At 43.6% G+C, this 21,737-nt stretch overlaps 1 protein-coding gene across 2 annotated transcripts; it reads left to right on the plus strand.

Annotated features, from left to right (window-relative positions):
• Positions 1-6,897: 6,897 nt before the first annotated feature.
• LOC100585250 (zinc finger protein 442) lies at positions 6,898-21,351 on the plus strand. 2 transcript variants are annotated; one of them, XM_030820750.1, is made up of 4 exons: positions 6,973-7,048; positions 17,611-17,737; positions 18,652-18,712; positions 19,402-21,351. In XM_030820750.1, exons 1-4 carry the CDS (start codon positions 6,992-6,994, stop codon positions 21,023-21,025), a joined length of 1,869 nt encoding a protein of 622 aa, XP_030676610.1. In that variant the 5' UTR covers positions 6,973-6,991; the 3' UTR covers positions 21,026-21,351. The 2 variants fall into 2 exon arrangements, with proteins under 2 accessions (XP_030676612.1, XP_030676610.1); XM_030820752.1 differs by lacking the exon at positions 17,611-17,737 and having other exon boundaries at positions 6,898-7,048.
• The last annotated feature ends 386 nt before the right edge of the window (positions 21,352-21,737 follow it).

Below are 21,737 nucleotides of genomic sequence, written 5' to 3' on the forward strand. Positions count from 1 at the left end.
ATCGAGATGAGAGAATTCTGTAACTAAGTTCTCTTGACACATAAATTCATGAGTTGAATAGGTAGTGTTTTTTGATGAAATCAGTTAATAAAAATTTGTCTTTTATTTTATATTCCTCTAGATGATTGCATTGATTGAAGTGTATTTCTTTTTTCTCTTTTTTATTTTTTTTTTTTTTAGATAGAGTCTCGCTCTTGTCACCTAGGCTGGAGTGCAGTGGCACTATCTGGGCTCACTGCAACCTCCACTTCCTAGGTTCAAGTGATTCTCCTGCCTCAGCCTCCCAAGTAGCTGGGATTACAGGTGCCCGCCATCATGCCTGGCTAATTTTTTTGTATTTTTAGTAGAGATGGGGTTTCACCATGTTGGCCAGGCTGGTCTCAAACTCCTGACCTCAGGTGATCCGCCCACCTTGGCCTCCCAAAGTGCTGGGATTACAGGTGTGAGCCTCCACCCCCGGCCTCTGCATGTATGTCTTCTTTGGAAAAATGTCTATTCATGTCCTTTGACTATTTTTTAATGGTGGTGTTTGTTTTTCTCTTGTAAATTTGTTTCTTATAGGTGGTAGATATTAGACCTTTGTCAGATGCATAGTTTGAAGATGTTTTCTCCCATTTTGTAGGTTGTCTGTTTACTCTGTTGATAGTTCCTGTTGCTGTACAGAAGCTCTTAAATTTAATTAGATCCCACTTGTCAAGTTTTTTTGTTGCAATTGCTTTTGTTGTCTTTGCCATGAAATCTTTGCCTGATCCTGTGTACAGGATGGTATTGCCTAGGTTTTCTTCCAGGGTGTTTATAGTTTGAGGTTTTACATTGAAGTCTTTATCCATCCTAAGTTGATTTTTGTATATGGTGTAAGGAAGGGATCCAGCTTCAGTCTTCTGCCTATGGCTAGCCAGTTAACCCAGAACCATTTATTGAATAGGGAGTCTTTTCCCCATTGCTTGTTTTTGTCAGCTTTGTCCAAGATCAGATGGTCATAGGTGTGTGGCCTTATTTCTGGACTCTATTCTATTCTGAATTTTTTCCTCATGGTTATATGAGTGTTTATTTTTGTCTGGAAGCTTTTGTAAGAATTTAAATCAACACAGTAATGAACTAGTTAATTGCCGCAATTTGTAAAAATATGCAAAATCTGTACATAAACCCCTGACACCACCTTTGACCCACTGCACCCTGTTTTCACAACTGTCTAGGAAAAAGTAAGTATATAATATTACTCCAAAGGCAGTTAATGTGAAAGGTTGATGAAGCATCTTACAGAAAGATAGTTGATCCTTCAGAGAGAGAACAGAGTCTTGTGATAATAGATTGTGAGTGTGTGTGTGCATGTGTGTGTAATTTTTAAAGGCATGAATATCATTTATTCATTAGTTATAATCAGACATCATTTTTTTTCTTGTTTTTCAAACTTGCCCATTTGTCTTGTCAGGAAACACTACAATTTTCAAAGTTGATTCAAGATTTTGTTTCATTGAATTACACTTGATGTTTGGCTTCTTTCTTTTTAGCCGTGGGTTCCAGCTTCCAGTTCATGATGCTTTTATATCTGGTACTTTTGTTACTGGGCCAGTCCTGGAAAAATAGCTGAGAAAGCAAAACAGCTGAAATGGCTAATTATTTTCTTTTTCTTTTCTTTCCTTCTTTTTTTTTTTTTTTTTGAGACGGAGTCTCACTCTGTTGCCCAGGCTGGAGTGCAATGGTGCGGTCTTAGCTCACTGCAACCTCCGCCTTCCGGGTTCAAGTGATTCTCCTGCCTCAGCCTCCCGAGTAGCTGGGATTACAGGCGCCCACCAGCACACCCAGATAATTTTTGTATTTTTAGTAGAGACGGGGTCTCACCGTGTTGGCCAGGCTGATCTCGAACTCCTGACCTTGTGATTCACCCGCCTCGGCCTCCCAAGGTGCTGGGATTACAGGCGTGAGCCACCATGCCCAGCCGCTAATTATTTTCTGAAAAAGTGGATAACATTTTTTTTTCCTAGTCTGTTTATCTTTAAGTATGCTAGCTTACTAGGACTCTAGATAGCCTGGGAGCTTCAGGACCCTTTGCCAATTATCAGAATAAGATAATTATTATAATAAGATAATCTTAATAATAAGATAAATAAGATATTAACTCTGCTCAAAACCAGAGTAAACCAGAACCAGTGACCCCTTGTTGCCTTTAGATCAGGGATCCCCAATCCCTGGGCCGTGGATCGTTACCAGACTGTGGCCTGTTAGGAGCTAGGCCACATAGCAGAAGGTGAGCAGCGGGCAAGTGAGCAAAACTTTACCTGTATTTACAGCCTCTTCACATTACTACCTGAGCTCTGCCTTCTGTCAGATCAGAGGCAACATTAGATTCTCATAGGAGCACGAACCCTATTGTGAGCTGCGCACACGAGGGATCCAGGTTGCATGCACCTTGTGAGATTCTGGAAGATCTGTCACTGTCTCCCATCACCCCCAGATGGGACCACCTAGTTGCAGGAAAACAAGCTCAGGGCTCCCACTGATTCTATATTATGGCAAGCTGTACAATTACGTCATTATATATTACAATGTAATAATATTTAAGTGCACAATAAATGTAATGTACTTGAATCACCCCAAAACCATCCCCACTCCAGTACATGGAAAAATTATCTTCTAAGAAACTAGTCCCTGTGCCAAAAAGGTTAGGAACTGCTGGTTTAGATCATTGATACCTTATTGTAAGATGAAAATCCCCACCCATAGAAGAAAGTCACGGCAGCTTTCTCACTGCGTTTTTTTTTTTTTTTTTTTAGATGGAGTCTAGCTTTGTCGCTAGGCTGGAGTGCAGTGACACGATCTCAGCTCACTGCAACCTCTGCCTCCTGGGTTCAAGCGATTCTTCTGCCTCAGCCTCCCGAGTAGCTGGGATTACAGGCATGTGCCACCACGCCCAGCTAATTTGTATTTTATTTTATTTTTTTAGTAGAGACGGGGTTTCACTATGTTACCTAGAATGGTCTCGATCTCCTGACCTCATGATCTGCCCACCTCAGCCTCCCAACGCGCTGGGACTACAGGTGTAAGCCACCGTGCCTGGCCCGTTGTTTGGTTTTGAGATGGAGTTTCGCTCTTGTTGCCCAGGCTGGAGTGCTCACTGCAACCCCTGCCTCCCGGGTTCAAGTGATTCTCTTGCCTCAGCCTCCCGAGTAGCTGAGATTATAGGCATGCGCCACCACGCCTGGCTAATTTCATATTTTTAGTAGAGATGGGGTTTCTCCATGTTGGTCAGGCTGGTTTCAAACTCCCAACCTCAGGTGATCCACCTGCCTCGGCCTCCCAAAGTCCTAGGATTACAGGCGTGAGCCACTGCACCCGGCTGGCCTTTTGAACATGTGTGGTATAAAGAGACATGTTTATGATTTGTGCCTACACATCTGAAGTTCCTTTCTGCCCATATTGCAGATGTCCCCATCCCATATCTAGCTGCTTAAAATTCCCCAGCTTCCCACAGCTCTAGGAGGAGGAAGTGTCTTCGGAGCAAGAGCTGACTCTGACCCCTTCTCCTTCTCTGGCCAGAAAATAAATCCTGCTTGCCTTTTTTTTGTTCCATTAGGTATTCTTTCTTTGTGACTCATACAAACTAGAGAAATAACTCAGTTTATCAGTGACACTTGTATTTCATACAAATATGGGAAATCTTTATATTTTCAAATTCTAATGCCTTGGCTTTTGATTGGAGCATTTCATTCATTAATATTTAAAGTCTTGAAGGAGAGAGCAGAAACACTGTGCAGAGGACACAGGAGGGCAAGTTGAGCTCCCTCATCCCTAAATCCTTCAGTGCCCCTGCCCCATCACCAGGTGCTGATCCCACTTGTAACCGGCAAAAGGGTCTGGCTGCTCGCCGCTTGTGGAAAGAAGTCAAAATAATAACGAGTTGTGATAAGAGGCAATGAGATTTCTTTATTATCTGTCCTAGCAGAGGAAGAGCAGAAAGCAATTCCACTGTTCAACTTGTGGAGAGAACCCAGGGATTTTTAAAGAAAGGTTTTGGAATGCAGAAGAGGCAAGCGGGGCTGGAGGTACCAGGTGGCATGACTTGCTCTGGTTGCCCCTCTTGAATTATTGTCCCATTTGGTGAAGGGACTACTCCATCATGGATCCTGCCAAGTTATAAATTAGTCGCAGTCAATCTTGTAGTCTGTTGTGGGAAGTAAGGGACCCTGAACGGAGGGACCGGCTGAAGCCACGGCAGAAGAACATAAAATGTGAAGATTTCATGGACATTTATCAGTTCCCAAAATTAATACTTTTATAATTTCTTATGCCTGTCTTACTTTAATCTCTTAATCCTGTCATCTTCGTAAGCTAAGGATGTATGTCACCTCAGGATCCCGTGATGATTGCATTAACTGTACAAATTTTTTGTAAAACATGTGTATTTGAATGATATGAAATCAGTGCACCCTGAAAAAGAACAGAATAACAGCTATTTTCTGGGAACAAGGAAAGATAACCATAAGGTCTGACTGCCTGTGGGGTCAGGCAGAATAAAGCCATATTTTTCTTCTTCAGAGAGCCTGTAGATGGACGTGTGAGTAGGAGAGATATCGCTGAATTCTTTTCCCAGCAAGGAATATTAATTGAGACCCTGCCGGGCGCGGTGGCTCACGCCTGTAATCCCAGCACTTTGGGAGGCCGAGGCAGGTGGATCACAATGTCAGGAGATCAAGACCATCCTGGCTAACACGGTGAAGCCCCGTCTCTACTAAAAATACAAAAAATTAGCCGGATGTGGTGGCACGTGCCTATAGTCCCGGCTACTTGGGAGGCTGAGGCAGGAGAATAGCGTGAACCCAGGAGGCAGAGGTTGCAGTGAGCCGAGATCGTGCCACTGCACTCTAGCCTGGGGGACACAGCGTGAGACGCTGTCTCAAAAAAAAAAAAAAATAATAATAATAATTGAGACCCTGGGGAAGGAATGCATTCCTGGGGGTAGGTCTATAGACAGCCACTCTGGGAGTATCTGTCTTAATGCAGTTGAGATAAGGACTGAAATACACCCTGGTCTCCTGCAGTGCCCTCAGGCTTACTAGGATTGGGAAGTTCCAGCCTGGTAAATTCTAGTCAGACTGGTTGTCTGCTCTCGAACCCTGTTTCCTGTTAAGATGTTTATCAAGACAATGCATGCACAGCAGGACACAGACCCTCATCAGTAATTCTAATTTTGCCTTTGCCTTGTGATCTTTTATTGCCCTTTGAGGCATGTGATCTTTGTGACTTACTCCCTGTTCGTACACCCCCTCCCCTTTTAGAATCCCTAATAAAAACTTGCTGGTTTTGCGGCCCAGGTGGGCATCATGGAACCTGCTGATATGTGATGTCACCCCCGGAGGCCCAGCTGTAAAATTCTTCTCTTTGTACTCTTTCTCTTTATTTCTCAGATGGGCTGACACTTTGGGAAAATAGAACCTACGTTGAAGTATTGGGGGCTGGTTCCCCCGATAGTAGTCACTCTTCAGCTGGGTGTGGTTTCCGTCTTTGAAGTAATCTTTTGTTGGAGAGAGAATTCCAGAGGTGCCTGGTACCTATCAAGATCCAACCCCTGAAGCTTCTAAGGAAATATATGACCAAATAAGAGGGCATGGTGTGTGCTTAATACATATTTAGGTCAATAAATGTGCATAGGCCAGGCGTGGTGGCTCACGCCTGTAATCCTAACACTTTGGGAGGCCAAGGCAGGTGGATTGCCTGAGCTCAGGAGTTCACGACCAGCCTGGGCAACATGGTGAAACCCTGTCTCTACTAAAATACAAAAAAATTACCTGGGCATGGCAGCATGCACCTGTAGTCCAGCGTGCTACTCGGGAGGCTGAGGCAGGAGAATTGCTTCAACTTGGGAGGCGGAGGTTGCAGTGAGCCGAGATTGTGCCACTACAGTCTGTCCTGGGTGACAGAGCGAGACTCCGTCTCCAAAAAAATAAAATAAAAATAAATGTGCATAAGGCATAGCAGCGTAGTATGGGAAAGGAAAGGGAGTGGAGGTTCACAGCACATTCTGAGGCTGTATTTTAAGATGAGAGGTAACATCTATGCAGTTTATCTCGAAGTTATTATCTTGAGATCAGGAGGGGAAAGAGGAAAAGGGAAAGAAGAAGAAAAAAGGTTTAAAACGTGGTTTGAGACTCAGCTTTTAAGCTGCTGGTTACACACTCTGGGACTCAATTTCAGGAGTCAGAATCTGCCTTCTAAGTTTGAAAGTATGTTTAACCTCCTGAAAGGGGGTTTCCTGCTGAACTGTGGCTGAAATTTCTCTGAACTAATTGAGGTTTTTTCTTTTCCCTTCTTTTGATTCCTTTATAGAAGATTACTGCCATATAATTCCAGATTTTCCATGCATTTAACAATTTTATTTCATTGTTGATGTGTTTTTATTTTCTGGTCTGAGAATGAGTAGATTGAGAGATAAGGTGGGAGAAAGGCTTGACCATGGAGCCAGCAGCCTCATCCTAAATTCCTGATCCCTGGAGGACACCAGGCCTTCCCTCCTGCTTCAGTGTGGTTTGTGTGGCCTGGGGCTCCCCTGCCGCTCTGAGGCCAGGGGATGGCTCCACTGGGCAGTGAGTCTCGAATTCCCAGCACACACTTGTGGGTCCCCGTCCAGGAAGAAGGAGCAGGAAGAGCCCATTGAGTACAGGCAGGAAATTCCGCTTAAATGCAAATGTCCCCTGGGAGGGGTCAGGTCACAGCGAAGGGAGGAAGCCCACCCTATCAAGGGCTGTGTCTGGAACCGCTTCATCTCGCTCCACTCTGCTGTGTAAGATCCTTCTTTTGTCAATCAGTTCCCTGGGGGGGCGGAACTTGGAGCTCTACCCAATCAGTGTTGGGGGCGAGATCTCTGGAACTGCCAATCAGGCGCGCTGCCGGGAGGAGGGTGGAGCTTTCTACACCCCTCTGAGCTCCCGCTCCTGGCTCTGTAGCTGAGAGAAGCCCTGGGAGGTCAGTGGGAGGCACTGTCACACTGAGTCCTATGCTGGCAGCAGGGAACCTTGGGGAGAACCCGGGACACCGCGGAAGCCGGGAAATGGTGAGTGTGCGGGGCCTGGCGTCCTGAGGCAGGGCGAAGGACTGGTTGGAACCGGCCAGAACCGGCTGTGGCGGAACCCGGGCGTCCCTGCGGCGACTGCGGGGTCTGCGGACCTAAGTTCCCCTGGTCCAGCCAGCCCTCAGTCCCCTCAGCCGCAGGGTGGGAGGTGGGGGCTAGGCCAGCAGCCGGGACCCCGGGCGTCCTGTCCCGTTTCTGCGCAGCAACTGCGGCCCCGGCTCCGGCGCCCTCTCTGGGGCAGCTCCACGCCCGCAGCTCCGCGTCTCCCCAGATTGTGCGGCTGTAACCGGCACAGGTTCGCGGCCCGAGTCACTGCACCGAGACTCCAAGGCCTGCAGCAGAAACAGTTTAATAGGGGGAGGGGGGAGAAGACCCCAGTTCCGCCTCCATGAGAGGTTTGGGGATGAGAGTGTTTAGGGGTCTGGACAGGGGCGGCTGAGGTGTGGGGTCGCTGGTTGGCGGGGAAGTGACGGGCGAATCCTGGGACGGGAGGTGAAGAAACCACATTCTCCTGCTGAGTGGGTTCCCTCGTAGGGTTTTCAGCCTGCTTGGCGCCAGCCTTTCCGTTGAAATTCAAGATCTGAGAAAGAACTTGGGCAACTGGAGCAGCTCTCCGAGATCTTATCCCTAGGCACAATGGGGAAGCCGGCGGCCAGCGTCTTCTGTGACCTGACTCTCAGGGAGGCGGCCCCCGAGAGGCAGTGGGGCTCAGGGTACCTGGTTAATATCTAACTGCAATCAGAATCCAGATTCTTGCGTGGGGTTTGTGCACGGGAGGAGCTGTGGTCTGCGGGGTCCCCAGTCCCTTCTTCCCAGGGTGACTGATTCCTCTTCGAGTTTTTCAGAGATGAGGGTAGCAGGGTCTCAAATCCACTACCCTATTCCCTCATTCTAACTCCTCCTAGGGGTTGTAGTAACTCCCTTGGTTTCCAGAGCCTTACGCAGGCTAACTTTCCCTCCTCAATTCACAGCAACATCATGAACTCCTCCCTCCACCGCCCCACCGGTGCTAAATTTCAGTCCCAGTATTTTAATTTTCATTTTGTTTTCAGAGAGCAATGGATGGCTTCTTTTTTTCTTTCTTTCTTTTTTTTTTTTTTTTTTTTTTTTGAGATGGAGTTTTGCTCTTGTTGCCCAGGCTGGAGTGCAATGGTGCGATGTCAGCTCACCACAACCTCCGCCTCCCGGGTTCAAGAGATTCTCCTGTCTCACTCTCCCGAGTAGCTGGAATTACAGGCACCCACCACCACACCCGGCTAATTTTTTGTATTTTTAGTAGAGACGAAGTTTCACCATGTTGGCCAGGCTTGTCTCGAACTCTTGACCTCGGGTGATCCGCCCGACTCGGCCTCCCAAAGTGCTGGGAATACAGGTGTGACCACCGCGCCCAGCCGGCTTCTTAAAAGATTTGTGTTCCTGAACATTTCACATGTGAGGAAGCAGAGAATAACCTGACATTCCACTGTAAAATACAAACAAACAAACAAAAAACCTTTGTGCCTCTCCTTCTTTTCTTTCCCCTGGATACGGATACCTTCTCAACATTGAGAGTCCCCTTTGGAAACTTTACGGGGTGATGTGTTCTCAGCCCACTCTCTGTCTTTTCCTGGTTCTGTTTCAGAACTGCCTGGGGTTGACCCAAGATACACACAGCTTCTCTGTCTCTGGGAGGGTCTAGTGAATATCAGCCCGAGTCATTTCTCCCAGTGAGCAGCCTGAGGTGTTGGGGTGGGGCCTCGCAGAGAACAGCTGGATGCCCTGGGTAGGATGGGAGGAATCTTCTGGTATATCATTTCTGTAAAAAGCTAACCCTTGGGACAGTCACCTTTTTCCTCCCCAACCCCAGTTTCCATTCCTTGGGGACACAAGGCTGGTCAGCCAATTGAATGATCCTATTTGGGGGAGAAGACAGAAATGATTTCTTCCTTCCTGACTCTCAGACTAGTGAAGAGAGAAAACAATATGTAAGCACTGGAGAACCCACTCATTCCAGTTGTGCAAGAACCTCCCATTCAGGTCAGGTGTGCATGAGCCTGAAGAGCACACAGTGCAGTATCTCCTGGGGCGGTTGGGGGTGGTCACTGAGCACTTTACTGAGCAGATGGGGGGACTAATGTCCCAGGAGATAGGATGACCTGACACCTGAGTTAGACTTGTTTGTGTTCCAGTCAGCACTGCCCATCCCTGAGGCTGTCACATTGAAAAGAAGTATTCACTCTTTTCAGCTTCAACGTTTTATTAACTATAAGATGCATCCTATCATGGGAGATTGATAGAGAAAGTATTTCCAGAGGCCAGAAATAGTTAGATTTCAGAAAACAGGTCATATATGTAGCTATCTATTCCTTTTTTTTTTGAGATGGAGCCTCGCATTGTCGCCCAGGCTGGAATGCAGTGTCGCGATCTCGGCTCACTGCAACCTCTGCCTTCTGGGTTCAAACGATCCTCCCACCTCAGCCTCCTGAGTAGCTGGGATTACAGGCCTGCACCACCACGCCTGGCTAATTTTTTTTTTTTTGTATTTTTAGTAGAGACGGGGTTTCACTATGTTGGCCACACTGGTCTTGAACTCCTGACCTCAAGTGATCTGCCGCCTCCGCCTCCAATTTTTGTAAAAAAAAAAAAAAAAACAAAAAAAATCCCTTCATTTACTTTTTTTTCCCCCAGAGCCTGTCAGGTAAGTTTCTCTGATTGTTCAAATGGAATTTCAGGGCTTAGCAGTGACAGTATGACTAAAGAAAAATGTTTGGTTGTACTTTCTTTATGGCTGCAGAAAAAGTGAACACATAATAACAGAAAATGTGGTAGTTTTTTGATTGAATTATAAAGATTTACCAAAACTTTAGTTTCTTTCCTTTTTAGGGTGGGGAATTTAGGACAGGGGATAACTGTTCTATTCCTGTTATGTATACTTGACAGATTAATGCTAAATTCTGTGGCACAGGACTTTCCAACAGCTAAAGAACTCAAATATTATTAATTTACTAAATGCTTTATTATTATGAAAGTAGTAATTAAATGGTATTTGTTGTCTGAAATGGATAGATACTTGTGCTTTTCCTATTTAGCTTTATTTTTTATTTTTTTGAGACAGAGTTTCACTCTTGTTGCCCAGGCTGGAGTGCAATGGCGCAATCTCGGCTCACTGCAACCTCTGCCTCCCAGTTTCAAATGATTCTCCTGCCTCAGCCTCCCGAGTAGGTGGGATTATAGGCATGCACCACCATGCCCGGGTAATTTTGTATTTTTAGTAGAGATGGGGTTTCTCCATGTTGATCAGGCTGGTCTTGAACTCCCAACCTCAAATGATCCTCCCACCTCGGCCTCCCAAAGTGCTGGGATTACAGGCTTGAACCACCGCTCCCAGCCTACCTTTATTTTTTATTTATTTATTTTTTGAGATGGAACCTCTCTCTGTTGCCTAGACTGGAGTGCAATGGCACAATCTTGGCTTACTGCAAGCATCACCTCTCAGGTTTAAGTGATTCTCATGCCTCAGTCTCCTGATTAACTGAGATTACAGGTGCCCACTACCACCATGGGCATGGTGGCCCACACCTGTAGTCCCAGCTACTTGGGAGGCTGAGGCAGGAGAATCACTTGAACCTGGAAAGTGTGGGTTGCAGTGAGCCGAGATCGCACCACTGCACTCCAGTCTGGGTGACAGAGTGAGACTTCCGTCTCTAAATAAATAAATACTAACTAAACTAACTAATAAATAAATACTAACTAAACCAAGTAACTATCCATGTAAGGCATGGGAGGGAAGTGAGTGGGGTGGAGAGGCCTGAGGCTGGTGACTCCCAGTTGAGGCCAATCTTGAGCCTGCAAAGGGAGGTTATTGAAGGCCCCCTTCAACTGGTTCTTCCTGGGAGCCTCCTGATCACTCCAGCCATGGGAGAAGCCTTTTATATTTAGAGAAGCTGCAGAGCATTAGAAAGCAGAGGCTGTTGGGGTGATTCCCTGTTTGAGATTGTATTTGTTACTGTTGTGGGGCTGTTGCTAGACATTCTCAAGTAAAATAAATCTGGATTTAGCTAAGTGACTTCATTCTAAAGGAGTACTGCAAAAGGGGAAAGCATCAAGTATAAGATCTGAGGCATCCCATCCCAGCCGGGCGCGGTGGCTTACAAGAGTGAAACGCGGTCTCAAAAAAAAAAAAAAAAAAAAAAAAAAAAAATCTGAGGCATCTCTAAGGTTGGGCAGAAAAGTTTTTTTCTTGCTAAGGGTAGAGCAACCAAGATTAGAAGGAAGATGCGAAGGGGAGGGCAAGGATAGAGGGTGAGAATCAGATTCTTTTTTTTTTTTTTTTTTTTTTTTTTTTGAGATGAAGTCTCGAGAGCTCTGTTGCCCCCATGCTGGAGTGCGGTGGCGTGATGTCAGCTCACTGCAACCTCTGCCTCCTGGGTTTAAGTGATTCTCCTGCCTCAGCCTCCCGAGTAGCTGAGACTACAGGTGTGTGCCACTACGCCCGGCTAAGTTTTTGTATTTTTGTAGAGATGAGGTTTCACCATGTTAGCCAGGATGGTCTTGATCTCCTGACCTCATGATCCGCCTGCCTCGGCCTCCCAAAGTGCTGGGATTACAGGCGTGAGCCACCATGCCCGGCTGAGAATCAGATTCTAGATCAGAGGGTGTTTTACTCTGACCTAAGTCTGTTCTTAAGATGGGTTATGAAAGAGGGGTTTTGTGCTGACTCAGGCTGAGGATGGGTGAAAGTTCACGGTCCTGGATCAAGGAGAGAAACTTAAAGTTTTCTTTAGATGTATTTTGTTCAGTATGATCAGTGAAGACAAAACTGCTCAGCTAATCATGAGATAAAAAATGGGAATTTGGAGGTTCTTTATCTGGCCGAGTTATAGTTTAGAAAACGGGGGAGGGGCATAATCTATGTAAGCAAAGGGTGCTTTTATTTTATTTTGTTTTACGGCTGCTTGTCCAGAACACAAAGAACTGGGCTTGGGGAGTTGAGGTGATTTTCTGTCATCTTACTTATTTACTAGAATTACAGGGCTTGGGTAAAATTCAACATTATCAGCAGCCTGGTTTTGCATTCACTCAGTTGGTATAATCAGAGTACAAATTAAAAAGTCTGTCACAGCTGATTTAGAGAAAGACACCATTTGATTCTGCCTGATGGAAAAAGGGTTTATGAATCTGAGAATTTATCTGGGTCTGTGATATAATAAAAAATGTATTTGGATGTGCTGGGTGGATAATGTCAGCCCAGAGGGGAAGGTTTGCCAATCCCTCCCCTTCCTTTGCTGTGCCTCTCTCTTTTTGGCTATTCTTGAGATATCCTTTGTAAGAAACTGATAACCTTAAGCAGAGTGACTTGCTGAGTTCTGTGGGTTGGCTTTGCACATTATTGACCCTGAGGAGGGAGTCATTGGTTTTATACACATTTGATTAAAAGGATGGTCTCTGGGGCTTGCCACTGGCATCTGCCTGGCAGCTGATGGGTTGTGATACTCAACCCTCAACTTGTGGGGTCTGTACTAATGTTGAGTGGATACCAGTTTTTGTTGGAGAATTGGTGTTCAGCAAATGCCATACGTTTGTTGTCAGAAATTGTGTGAGGTAAGACACTACAGGTCAGAAGCATAACTGACCTAGAGTTTGTATTTTGTTTTTCATTATAAATTCAGTGTGTGTTTATCTAGAAGCATAGTTTTGCCTCTTTTCAGTTAGTTAATATTACCATTAATATACCCTCAGTATTATGCTGAAAAGGCAATCCTGCTACTGGGTATCTATCCAAAGGAAAAAAAATCAGTACATCAAAAAGATACCTGCACTCGTCTGCATATTGCAGCACTATTTACAAAGCAAAGATACGGAATCGACCTAAGTGGAGGATTGGATAAATAAAATGTGGTGTGTATACTCATTAGGATACTATTCAGCCATGAAAAAGAATGAAATCACGTCCTTTGTGACAACAAGGATGGATTGGGAGGCAGTTATCTCAAGCAAAACAATTCAGACACAGAAAGACAAATACCACATGTATTCACTTAAAAGTGGGCGAATAGGCTGGGTGGGTGGCTCACACCTGTAATCCCAGCACTTTGAGAGGCCGAGGCGGGTGGATCATGAGGTCAGGAGTTCAAGACCAACCTGACCAAGATGGTGAAACCCCATCTCTACTAAAAATAGAAAAATATTTAGCCGGGCATGGTGGTGGGTGCCTGTAATTCCAGCTACTTGGTAGGCTGAAGCAGAGAATTGCTTAAACCCAGGAGGCAGAAGATGCAGTGAGCCTAGATTGCACCACTGCACTCCAGCCTGGGCGACAGAGCGAAACTCCTTCTCAAAAACAAAAACAAAAACAAAAAAAAAGTGGGCACATATACCTCCCACGTGTAAATAATGTGTACACATGGAAGCAGATTGTGGAATGATGGTCAGTGGAGACTCTAGGAGGGTGGAGGATGGTGGATGATAGGCGGTTGCTTCGTGGGTACATGTGCCTTGCTGCAGTGATGGATGCACTGAAGGCTCTGACTTCATTCACCACAATGCACTATATCATTGTGGCAACATTACATCTGTACCCCGTGAATATGTACAAACAACATCAAAATTTAAAACAGAATGCACATTTCAGGATTGTACTCTAGTCCTACTGAATTAGAAATTCTGGGGGTAGGGCCAGGTGTGGTGGCTCACACCTGTAATGCCAGCACTTTGGGAGGCCAAGCCGGGTAGATCACCTGAAGTCAGGAGTTCGAGACCAGCCTGGCCAACATGGCGAAACCCCATCTTTACTAAAAATACACAAAATTAGCTGGGCATGGTGATGGGCACCTGTAATCCCAGCTACGTGGGAGGCTGAGGCAGGAGAATTGCTTGAATCCGGGAGGTGGAGGTTGCAGTGAGCCGAGATCGCACCATTGCACTCCAGCCTGGGTGACAGAGCGAGACTCTGTCAAAAAAAAAAAAGACAAAAAAGAAATTCTGGGGGTAGGATCCAATAATCTGTGTTAAGTCCTCCAGATGCTTGTAATGCAAATAAAGTATGAGAACCACTTCCCGGGAGCAGCTTGTTAAAATGTAATGCAAAAAAATAGAACTAAAATGCAAAGAAAATAAACAAATTGGAATAATGAAAAATATTTAATTGACTCCAAAGACATGAAGAGATGAAAGGAGAGGGGAGAAAATACGATGAAAAGATTTTTGATTTGTTTATTTGCTTCAATCTGTTTGACATATGCTGTTGTCTGAGGCTGTGGGTCACCAAGTCCTCACACATTTCACTGTTCGTGGGACTTGAGTTCTTTCAGGTTAACCTTATGATGTTGTTGAAAATATTCTTTTTTTTGTCCCTAAGTGCTAACACTTCGTGAATTTTTAACTCATTGGGATACTATTCATTGGGAAAAAAATTGTTGTTTTGTAGATTATGGATAGTTTAAATTTATGAGGAAATCCTAATAGCAGGTGTAGATCAACTCTCAGACCATGTATGTGTGGGTGTTTATGCCTTGTAAAGATTTATGTTTTATGTATCTCCATTGGTTTTTGCTGATTAGCATTGGTATTGAGCATTTTTTTCTTTGTGGTCTTTCATCGTCTGTGAAATAATTTTCAGTCTTTTTTCATGTTTAATTTATTTGGATATTATTGCCTTGTTTCTCTTTCTTTTTTTTTTTTTTTTTTGAGACGGAGTTTCACTCTTGTTGCCCAGGCTGGAGTGCAATGGAGCGATCTCAGCTCACTACAACCTCTGCCTCCTGGGCTCAAGCGATTCTCCTGCCTCAGCCTCCTGAGTAGCTGGGATTACAGGCACCCGCCACCATGCCCAGCTAATTTTGTATTTTTAGTAGAGACAGGGTTTTGCCATGTTGCTCAGGCTGTTTTTGAACTCCCAACCTCAAGTGATCTGCCCTCCTCAGCCTCTCAAAGTGCTAGAATTACAGGCGTGAGCCACTTGCCTGGCCTTTCTTTTTGCTTTTAAGCATACTGTACATACTAACCAGTTTTCACATGGAGGGATTGCTAGTATTTCTTTCCAGATGGCAGTTTATCTTTTTATTTCATTCTACAGTTTGATGGACTTTTTCTTTTTTTTTGAGATAGAATCTTGCTCCGTGACCCCAGGCTAGAGTGCAGTGGCGCCATCACAGCTCACTGCAGCCCCAAACTCCTGGGCTCAAGGGATCCTCCCACCTCAGCCTCTCAAAATGCTGGAATTTAAGGTGTGAGCCACTATGCCTAATTTTAATAGAGTTGAATTTGGAAGACTCCTCATTTGGGACCAACTTTCTTTTCGTTTTGGGAGGTTGAGGGGAGACAGGGTTTCATTCTGTTGCCCAGGCTAGAGTACAGTGATGTCATCCAGACTCTCTGCAGCCTCTACTTCCCTGGGTTCAGGTGATCCTCCCACCTCAGCCTCCCAGGTAGCTGGGACTACAGGCATGCACCCCCACACCTGGACTAATTTTTGTATTTTTTGTAGTGATCACGTTTCACCATGTTGCCCAGGCTGGTCTTGAACTGCTGGGCTCAAGAGATCCACTTGCCTTGGCCTCTCAAAATGCTGGAAATATAGGTGTGAGCCACTGTGCTCAGCCGTTATTTTCTTACTTAAGAAAATTCTCATCTCATTAAATCTGAAAAAGACCTTGTTACTGTTTAAAAGACTAATTTTGTCTTTCATACAATTTTTTTTCTCATTTAATCTTGAGGTCTGTACATATTCATATAACTTTTTGTTCACCACAACTAACCTTCAGTTGACTGGCAGCCTTATAGGTCACAAAAACAATTGGTTAATACATATATTGTCTGTCACATGTATTGCATACTATATTCTCACAGTAAAGTAAGGTAGACAAAATAAATGTTAATAAAATCATAAAGAAGAGAAACTATATTTACTGTGCATTAAGTTGAAATGAATCATCATAAATGTTTTAGCTGGGTGTGCTGGCACACCCCTGTAATCCCAGCTACTCAGGAGGCTGAGGCAGGAGAATTGCTTGAGCCTGGGAGACAGAGACTGCAGTGAGCTGAGATCATGCCACTGCACTCCAGCCTGGGCAACAGAGCAAGACTCTGTCTCCCCAAAAAAAAAAAAAAAATTCTTTATCTGTTCTTGTAAAGCTGTCACTTTGTTGGTGAGAAAGTTTTTAGCATTTTTATACATTTGTGACTTCTATTAGTTTTGGGGATGTCTTTTTTTGTTGACTACTAAAGGTCTGATTTAGCTATTTAGGGAATATTATCGATATTCATGAGAGGTAATGTTGAGTTCTTTCTAAGAACATGTGTAATCTGTCCCCATTGTTCTCCTTTGACATTACCTAATAAAAAGTTTAAAATTCTTGCATTGGGATGGTGAAGTATATTTTATTAGTCTTTTGTCTTGCTTTGCTACATTTGATCTAGAGGAAACCTATTGCCAGCTTCTAAATGTTCTGTCTTAGCGTAATCACATAGGATGGGCTGCATCCCCAAGTAACATGTTGCAATAAACATTTTGAACAGTTATTTATGGATGTCATTCATTAGAGACTCAGTGCCCAGAGTGTTTCCTTGTGTCTACCTTAGTGTGTTTTTTGTTGCTTATAACAGAACACCTGAAGCTAGATGATTTAAATGAAACAATATATGTATTTTGTAGTTCTGGAGGCTGGGAAGTCCAAGGTCAAGGCTGGACATCTGGTGAGAACCTCCTTGCTGGTGGAGACTCTGTTGAGTCCCTATGTGACACAGGGCATCACGTGATGAGGGAGCTGAGTGTCTAGCTCAGGTCTCTCTCTCTTCTCATAGGGACATAAGTCCAACTCCGTCACTACCCATTTATTCTTTAAGCCATTAATGCAAGAATGGATTAATCTTGATTTTCTTGAGATCCAAATCCTCCAGACCCAATAACCTCTTCAAGCCCCACCTTTCATTACTGTCGCATTGGGGATTAAGTTTCAGCATGCATTTTGGTGGGGACAAACATTCAAACCTAGCATTGGCTGATCAGCTATGCTGCCACTGCTGAGCATGTAACAAAATTCCAAGCTCCCCAAGAGAAGATAAGAGTTAAGCAAATACTATACTTTCTCCATAAACAGTTTATGCACACTCAGCGCCTGTTATTAGTTATGTTGGTGGAGACCCTCTATAAACCCAGCGCCTAGAGTACACGAAGGATCCAATTTTGTTAACCAGCGTTTGTAAATATATACAATCTCAGGACTCCTATTCTTGCACAGTAAGTAGTAGGACTTTGTCACGACAGGAATTACAGACCCACTATAAAGTAGACATTAGGAATGATCCCGGCAATAAAATTCACTCACTTAAGTAATCAAAAAGAGACTTGTTCCTATTTGACTATTATTTGTACAACAGCATTCAATTCTAGCATCAGAATTGCTGTGCTGGAGAAAGTGAGTGTAGACAGAGAATAAGGGTGGATTTACCATGTCATTGAATCATTGCTTAGAAACAATAGTATCATGCAGAGTTTATAAAGTGGGTGTAAATTTTTGGTACTATCAGTCTCAACTTTCCCCCTTTGTACATATGGGATGTTTCAGGATTCAGTAGCCTTTGAGGATGTGGCCGTGAACTTCACCCGGGAAGAGTGGGCTTTGCTGGGTCCATCACAGAAGAGTCTGTACAGAGATGTGATGTGGGAAACCATTAGGAACCTGGACTGTATAGGTAAAAATGACATTATGTCTTCACTTAGTCAATTAGAGACATTTTTTTCTTGGTCATCAATGCTGTGGAATGATTTGAAATACGGAAAGGGGATATAGTTGACCCTTCAACAACACAGGGTTAAGGGTTGCCGGGTCCCCAACCACTTGTACATATTCATACAACTTTTTGTTCACTACAACTTAACCTTCAGTTGACTGGCAGCCTTATTGGTCACAAAAACAATTGATTAACACATATATTGTCTGTCATATATATTGCATACTATATTCTCACAATAATGTAAGCTAGAGAAAATAAATGTTAAGAAAATCTTAAAGGAGGTAAACTTTATTTACTGTGCATTAAGTTGAAATGGATCATCATAAAGGTTTTCATCCTCATTGTCTTCTCATTGAGTAGGCTGAGTAAGAGGAGGAATTGGTCTTGGTGTCCCAGGGGTAGCAGAGACTGAAGAAAATTCATATATAAGTGGACTTGTGAGCCAGGTGGGTGGCTCACGCCTGTAATCCCAGCACTTTGGGAGGCCGAGGCGGGCAGATCACCTGAGGTCTGGAGTTCGAAACCTGCCTGACACCCCATCTCTACTAAAAATTCAGAAATTAGCTGGGTGTGGTGGTGCACACCTGTAGTCCCAGCTACTTGGGAGGCTGAGGCAGGAGAATGGCTTGAACCTGGGAGGCGGAGGTTGTAGTGAGCCAAGATTGCACCATTGCACTCCAGCCTGGGTGACAGAGTGAGACTCCATCTTAAAAAAAATAAAATAAGTGGACTTGTGAGGTACAAACCTATGTTGTTCAAGAGTCAACTATAATTCAGTGAATGAATCATGCATGATTCCATTGTACATAAAATCTTGTAGATTTTAGAATTTTATAATAATCTACAGTGTTTTTTCTGTGTCCACCTTTTAGGAATGAAATGGGAAGACACAAACATTGAAGATCAGCACAAAAATCCCAGGAGGAACCTAAGGTAATTTGCACTTACAAGAGAAAGGCATATCTGTGGAGTAGTTCTTAGGATGACAGGAAATTATACAACTAGGCAAAGAAAATGAACAAGCCCAGTATAAACTTATTTATTCCTATAAAATTTTCTCCAGAAACATATACTTAAATGTGACATAACTATTCAGTGTTTGCAAAAATAGTTCCCTTAGAAACAATATTAAGAATTCAGCCAGGCGCGATGGCTCATGACTGTAATCCCAGCACTTTGGAAGGCCAAGGTGAGCGATCACAAGGTCAAGAGATCAAGACCATCCTGGCCAACATGGTGAAACCCCATTTCTACTAAAAACACAAAAATTAGCTGGGCGTGGTGGCACATGCCTGTAGTCCCAGTTACTCGGGAGGCTGAGGCAGGAGAAACACTTGAACCTGGGAGGCAGAGGTTGCAGTGAGCTGAGATCATGCCACTGCACTCCAGCCTGGCAACAGAGCGAGACTCTGTCTCAAAAAAAAGAATTCCATGTGTTTATCATTGTCAAGAAAACAGCTGGGGTCAAGTTATCTTGTACAACATTCAGTCCTTTCACGTTTGAGCAGTGCATGAAGCCTACACGTTGCATGATGATGTAAAAATGTAAATCCAGTACCTACTAATAAATATAAAGTCATTTATAAATAAACCTTTATTAATATACTTCTCATGTTTTACAGATGTCATATCATAGAGAGATTCAGTGAAAGTAGCCAGATTCCAGATAATACTGTGAATGAAAAAACTCCTGGAGTAGATCCATGTAAAAGTAGTATGCATGGAGAAGTCATCATGGGTTGTTCATTCCTTAATTGCTATATCACATTTGATGCTGGACACAAACCAGATGAGCATCAGGAATATGGAGAGAAGCCACATACACATAAACAATGTGGGACAGCCTTCAATTATCACCACTCCTTTCAAACACAGGAAGGACCTCACACTGGAAAGAAACGCTATGATTGTAAGGAATGTGGGAAAACCTTCAGTTCTTCGGGAAACCTTCGAAGACACATAATAGTACAACGTGGAGGTGGACCTTATATATGTAAGTTGTGTGGGAAATCCTTTTTTTGGCCTAGTTTATTTCGTATGCATGAAAGAACTCACACTGGAGAGAAACCGTATGAATGTAAGCAGTGTTCTAAAGCCTTCCCTATTTACAGTTCCTATCTAAGACATGAAAGAACACACACTGGGGAGAAACCATATGAATGCAAGCAGTGTTCTAAAGCCTTCCCTGATTATAGTTCCTATGTAAGACATGAAAGAACTCACACTGGAGAAAAACCCTATAAATGTAAACAATGTGGAAGAGCCTTCAGTGTTTCCAGTTCCCTTCGAATACATGAAAGAACTCACACTGGAGAGAAGCCCTATGAATGTAAGCAATGTGGGAAAGCATTTCATCATCTGGGAAGCTTTCAAAGACACATGATAGTGCACACTGGAGATGGACCTCATAAATGTAAGATATGTGGGAAAGGCTTCGATTGTCCTAGTTCACTGCAAAGTCATGAAAGAACTCACACTGGAGAGAAACCCTATGAATGCAAGCAGTGTGGGAAGGCGTTATCTCATCGCTCAAGCTTTCGAAGTCATATGATAATGCACACTGGAGATGGACCTCATAAATGCAAAGTATGTGGGAAAGCCTTCATTTATCCCAGTGTATTTCAAAGACATGAAAGGACTCATACTGGTGAGAAACCCTATGAATGTAAAGAATGTGGTAAAGCCTTCCGTATTTCTAGTTCCCTTCGAAGACATGAAACAACTCATACTGGAGAGAAACCCTATAAATGTAAATGTGGGAAAGCCTTTATTGATTTCTATTCCTTTCAAAATCACGAAACAACTCACACCGGAGAGAAGCCATATGAGTGTAAGGAATGTGGGAAAGCATTCAGTTGTTTCACATACCTTTCTCAACATAAAAGGACTCACACAGCTGAAAAACCTTACGAGTGTAAAACATGTAAGAAAGCCTTCAGTCATTTTGGTAACTTAAAAGTCCATGAAAGGATTCACACTGGAGAGAAGCCGTATGAATGTAAGGAATGCAGGAAAGCATTCTCTTGGCTCACTTGCCTTCTACGACATGAAAGAATTCACACTGGAAAGAAATCTTATGAATGTCAACAGTGTGGTAAAGCCTTCACTCGTTCTCGTTTCCTTCGAGGACATGAAAGGATTCACACTGGAGAGAAGATGCATGAATGTAAGGAATGTGGGAAGGCACTGAGTTCTCTCAGTTCCTTGCGTAGACATAAAAGGACTCACTGGAGAGATACTCTATAAATGTGGGAAAGCATTCATTAATTTTATTTCATTTCAAAAACGTGAAAGAAATCACATAGGAGATAAGCCTCATGAATGCAAACACATGGTAAAGCCTTAAGATGTTTCTTTTGAATATGGTTATCCCCTAACCATATGCAGGGGATTGGTTCCAGACCCCCTAAGCATACCTACATCCACAGATGCTGTGTCCCTTTTATAAAATGACATTTGCATGTAACCTATCCACATCCTCCTGCATCCCGTAAATCATGTCTAGATTACTTAATTTTTCACCAACCCAAAGCTTTTGTAAAAGTAAAACTAAAAAGTAGGTTACTAAAATACCTCATGTGTTGTAAAAGCTATGTAAATAGTCATTTTATTGTATTTTTTTTAGAGAATCATGATATGAAAATAATCCTATAATGTTGAGAACAGACCCAACCATCACAGGCCTGCTTACATAGTACATGTCACCTAGAATGTTACAGTTTCTTTTTCCTTTTTTTTTTTTTCTTAAGACAGAGTTTCACTCTTGTTGCCCAGGCTGGAGGGCAATGGCACAATCTCAGCTCACTGCATCCTCTGCCTCCCGGGTTCAAGCAATTCTCCTGTCTCAGCCTCCCGAGTAGCTGGGATTACAGGTGCATGCCACCACACCCAGCTAATTTTTTTTTTTTTTGTATTTTTAGTAGAGACGGGGTTTCATCATATTGGTCAGGCTGGTCTT

Source organism: Nomascus leucogenys, chromosome 10 (genome assembly GCF_006542625.1).
Source record: "Nomascus leucogenys isolate Asia chromosome 10, Asia_NLE_v1, whole genome shotgun sequence".
NCBI lineage: Eukaryota > Metazoa > Chordata > Mammalia > Primates > Hylobatidae > Nomascus > Nomascus leucogenys.

Bases quoted from the DNA above. Each gene is read 5' to 3' on its own strand.
- LOC100585250 (XM_030820750.1), top strand. From the start codon at position 6,992: ATGCTGGCAGCAGGGAACCTTGGGGAGAACCCGGGACACCGCGGAAGC. The intron at 17,738-18,651 runs GTAAAAATGACA...TCCACCTTTTAG, and splicing joins TAGGAACCTGGACTGTATAG to GAATGAAATGGGAAGACACA. The intron at 18,713-19,401 runs GTAATTTGCACT...CATGTTTTACAG, and splicing joins AATCCCAGGAGGAACCTAAG to ATGTCATATCATAGAGAGAT.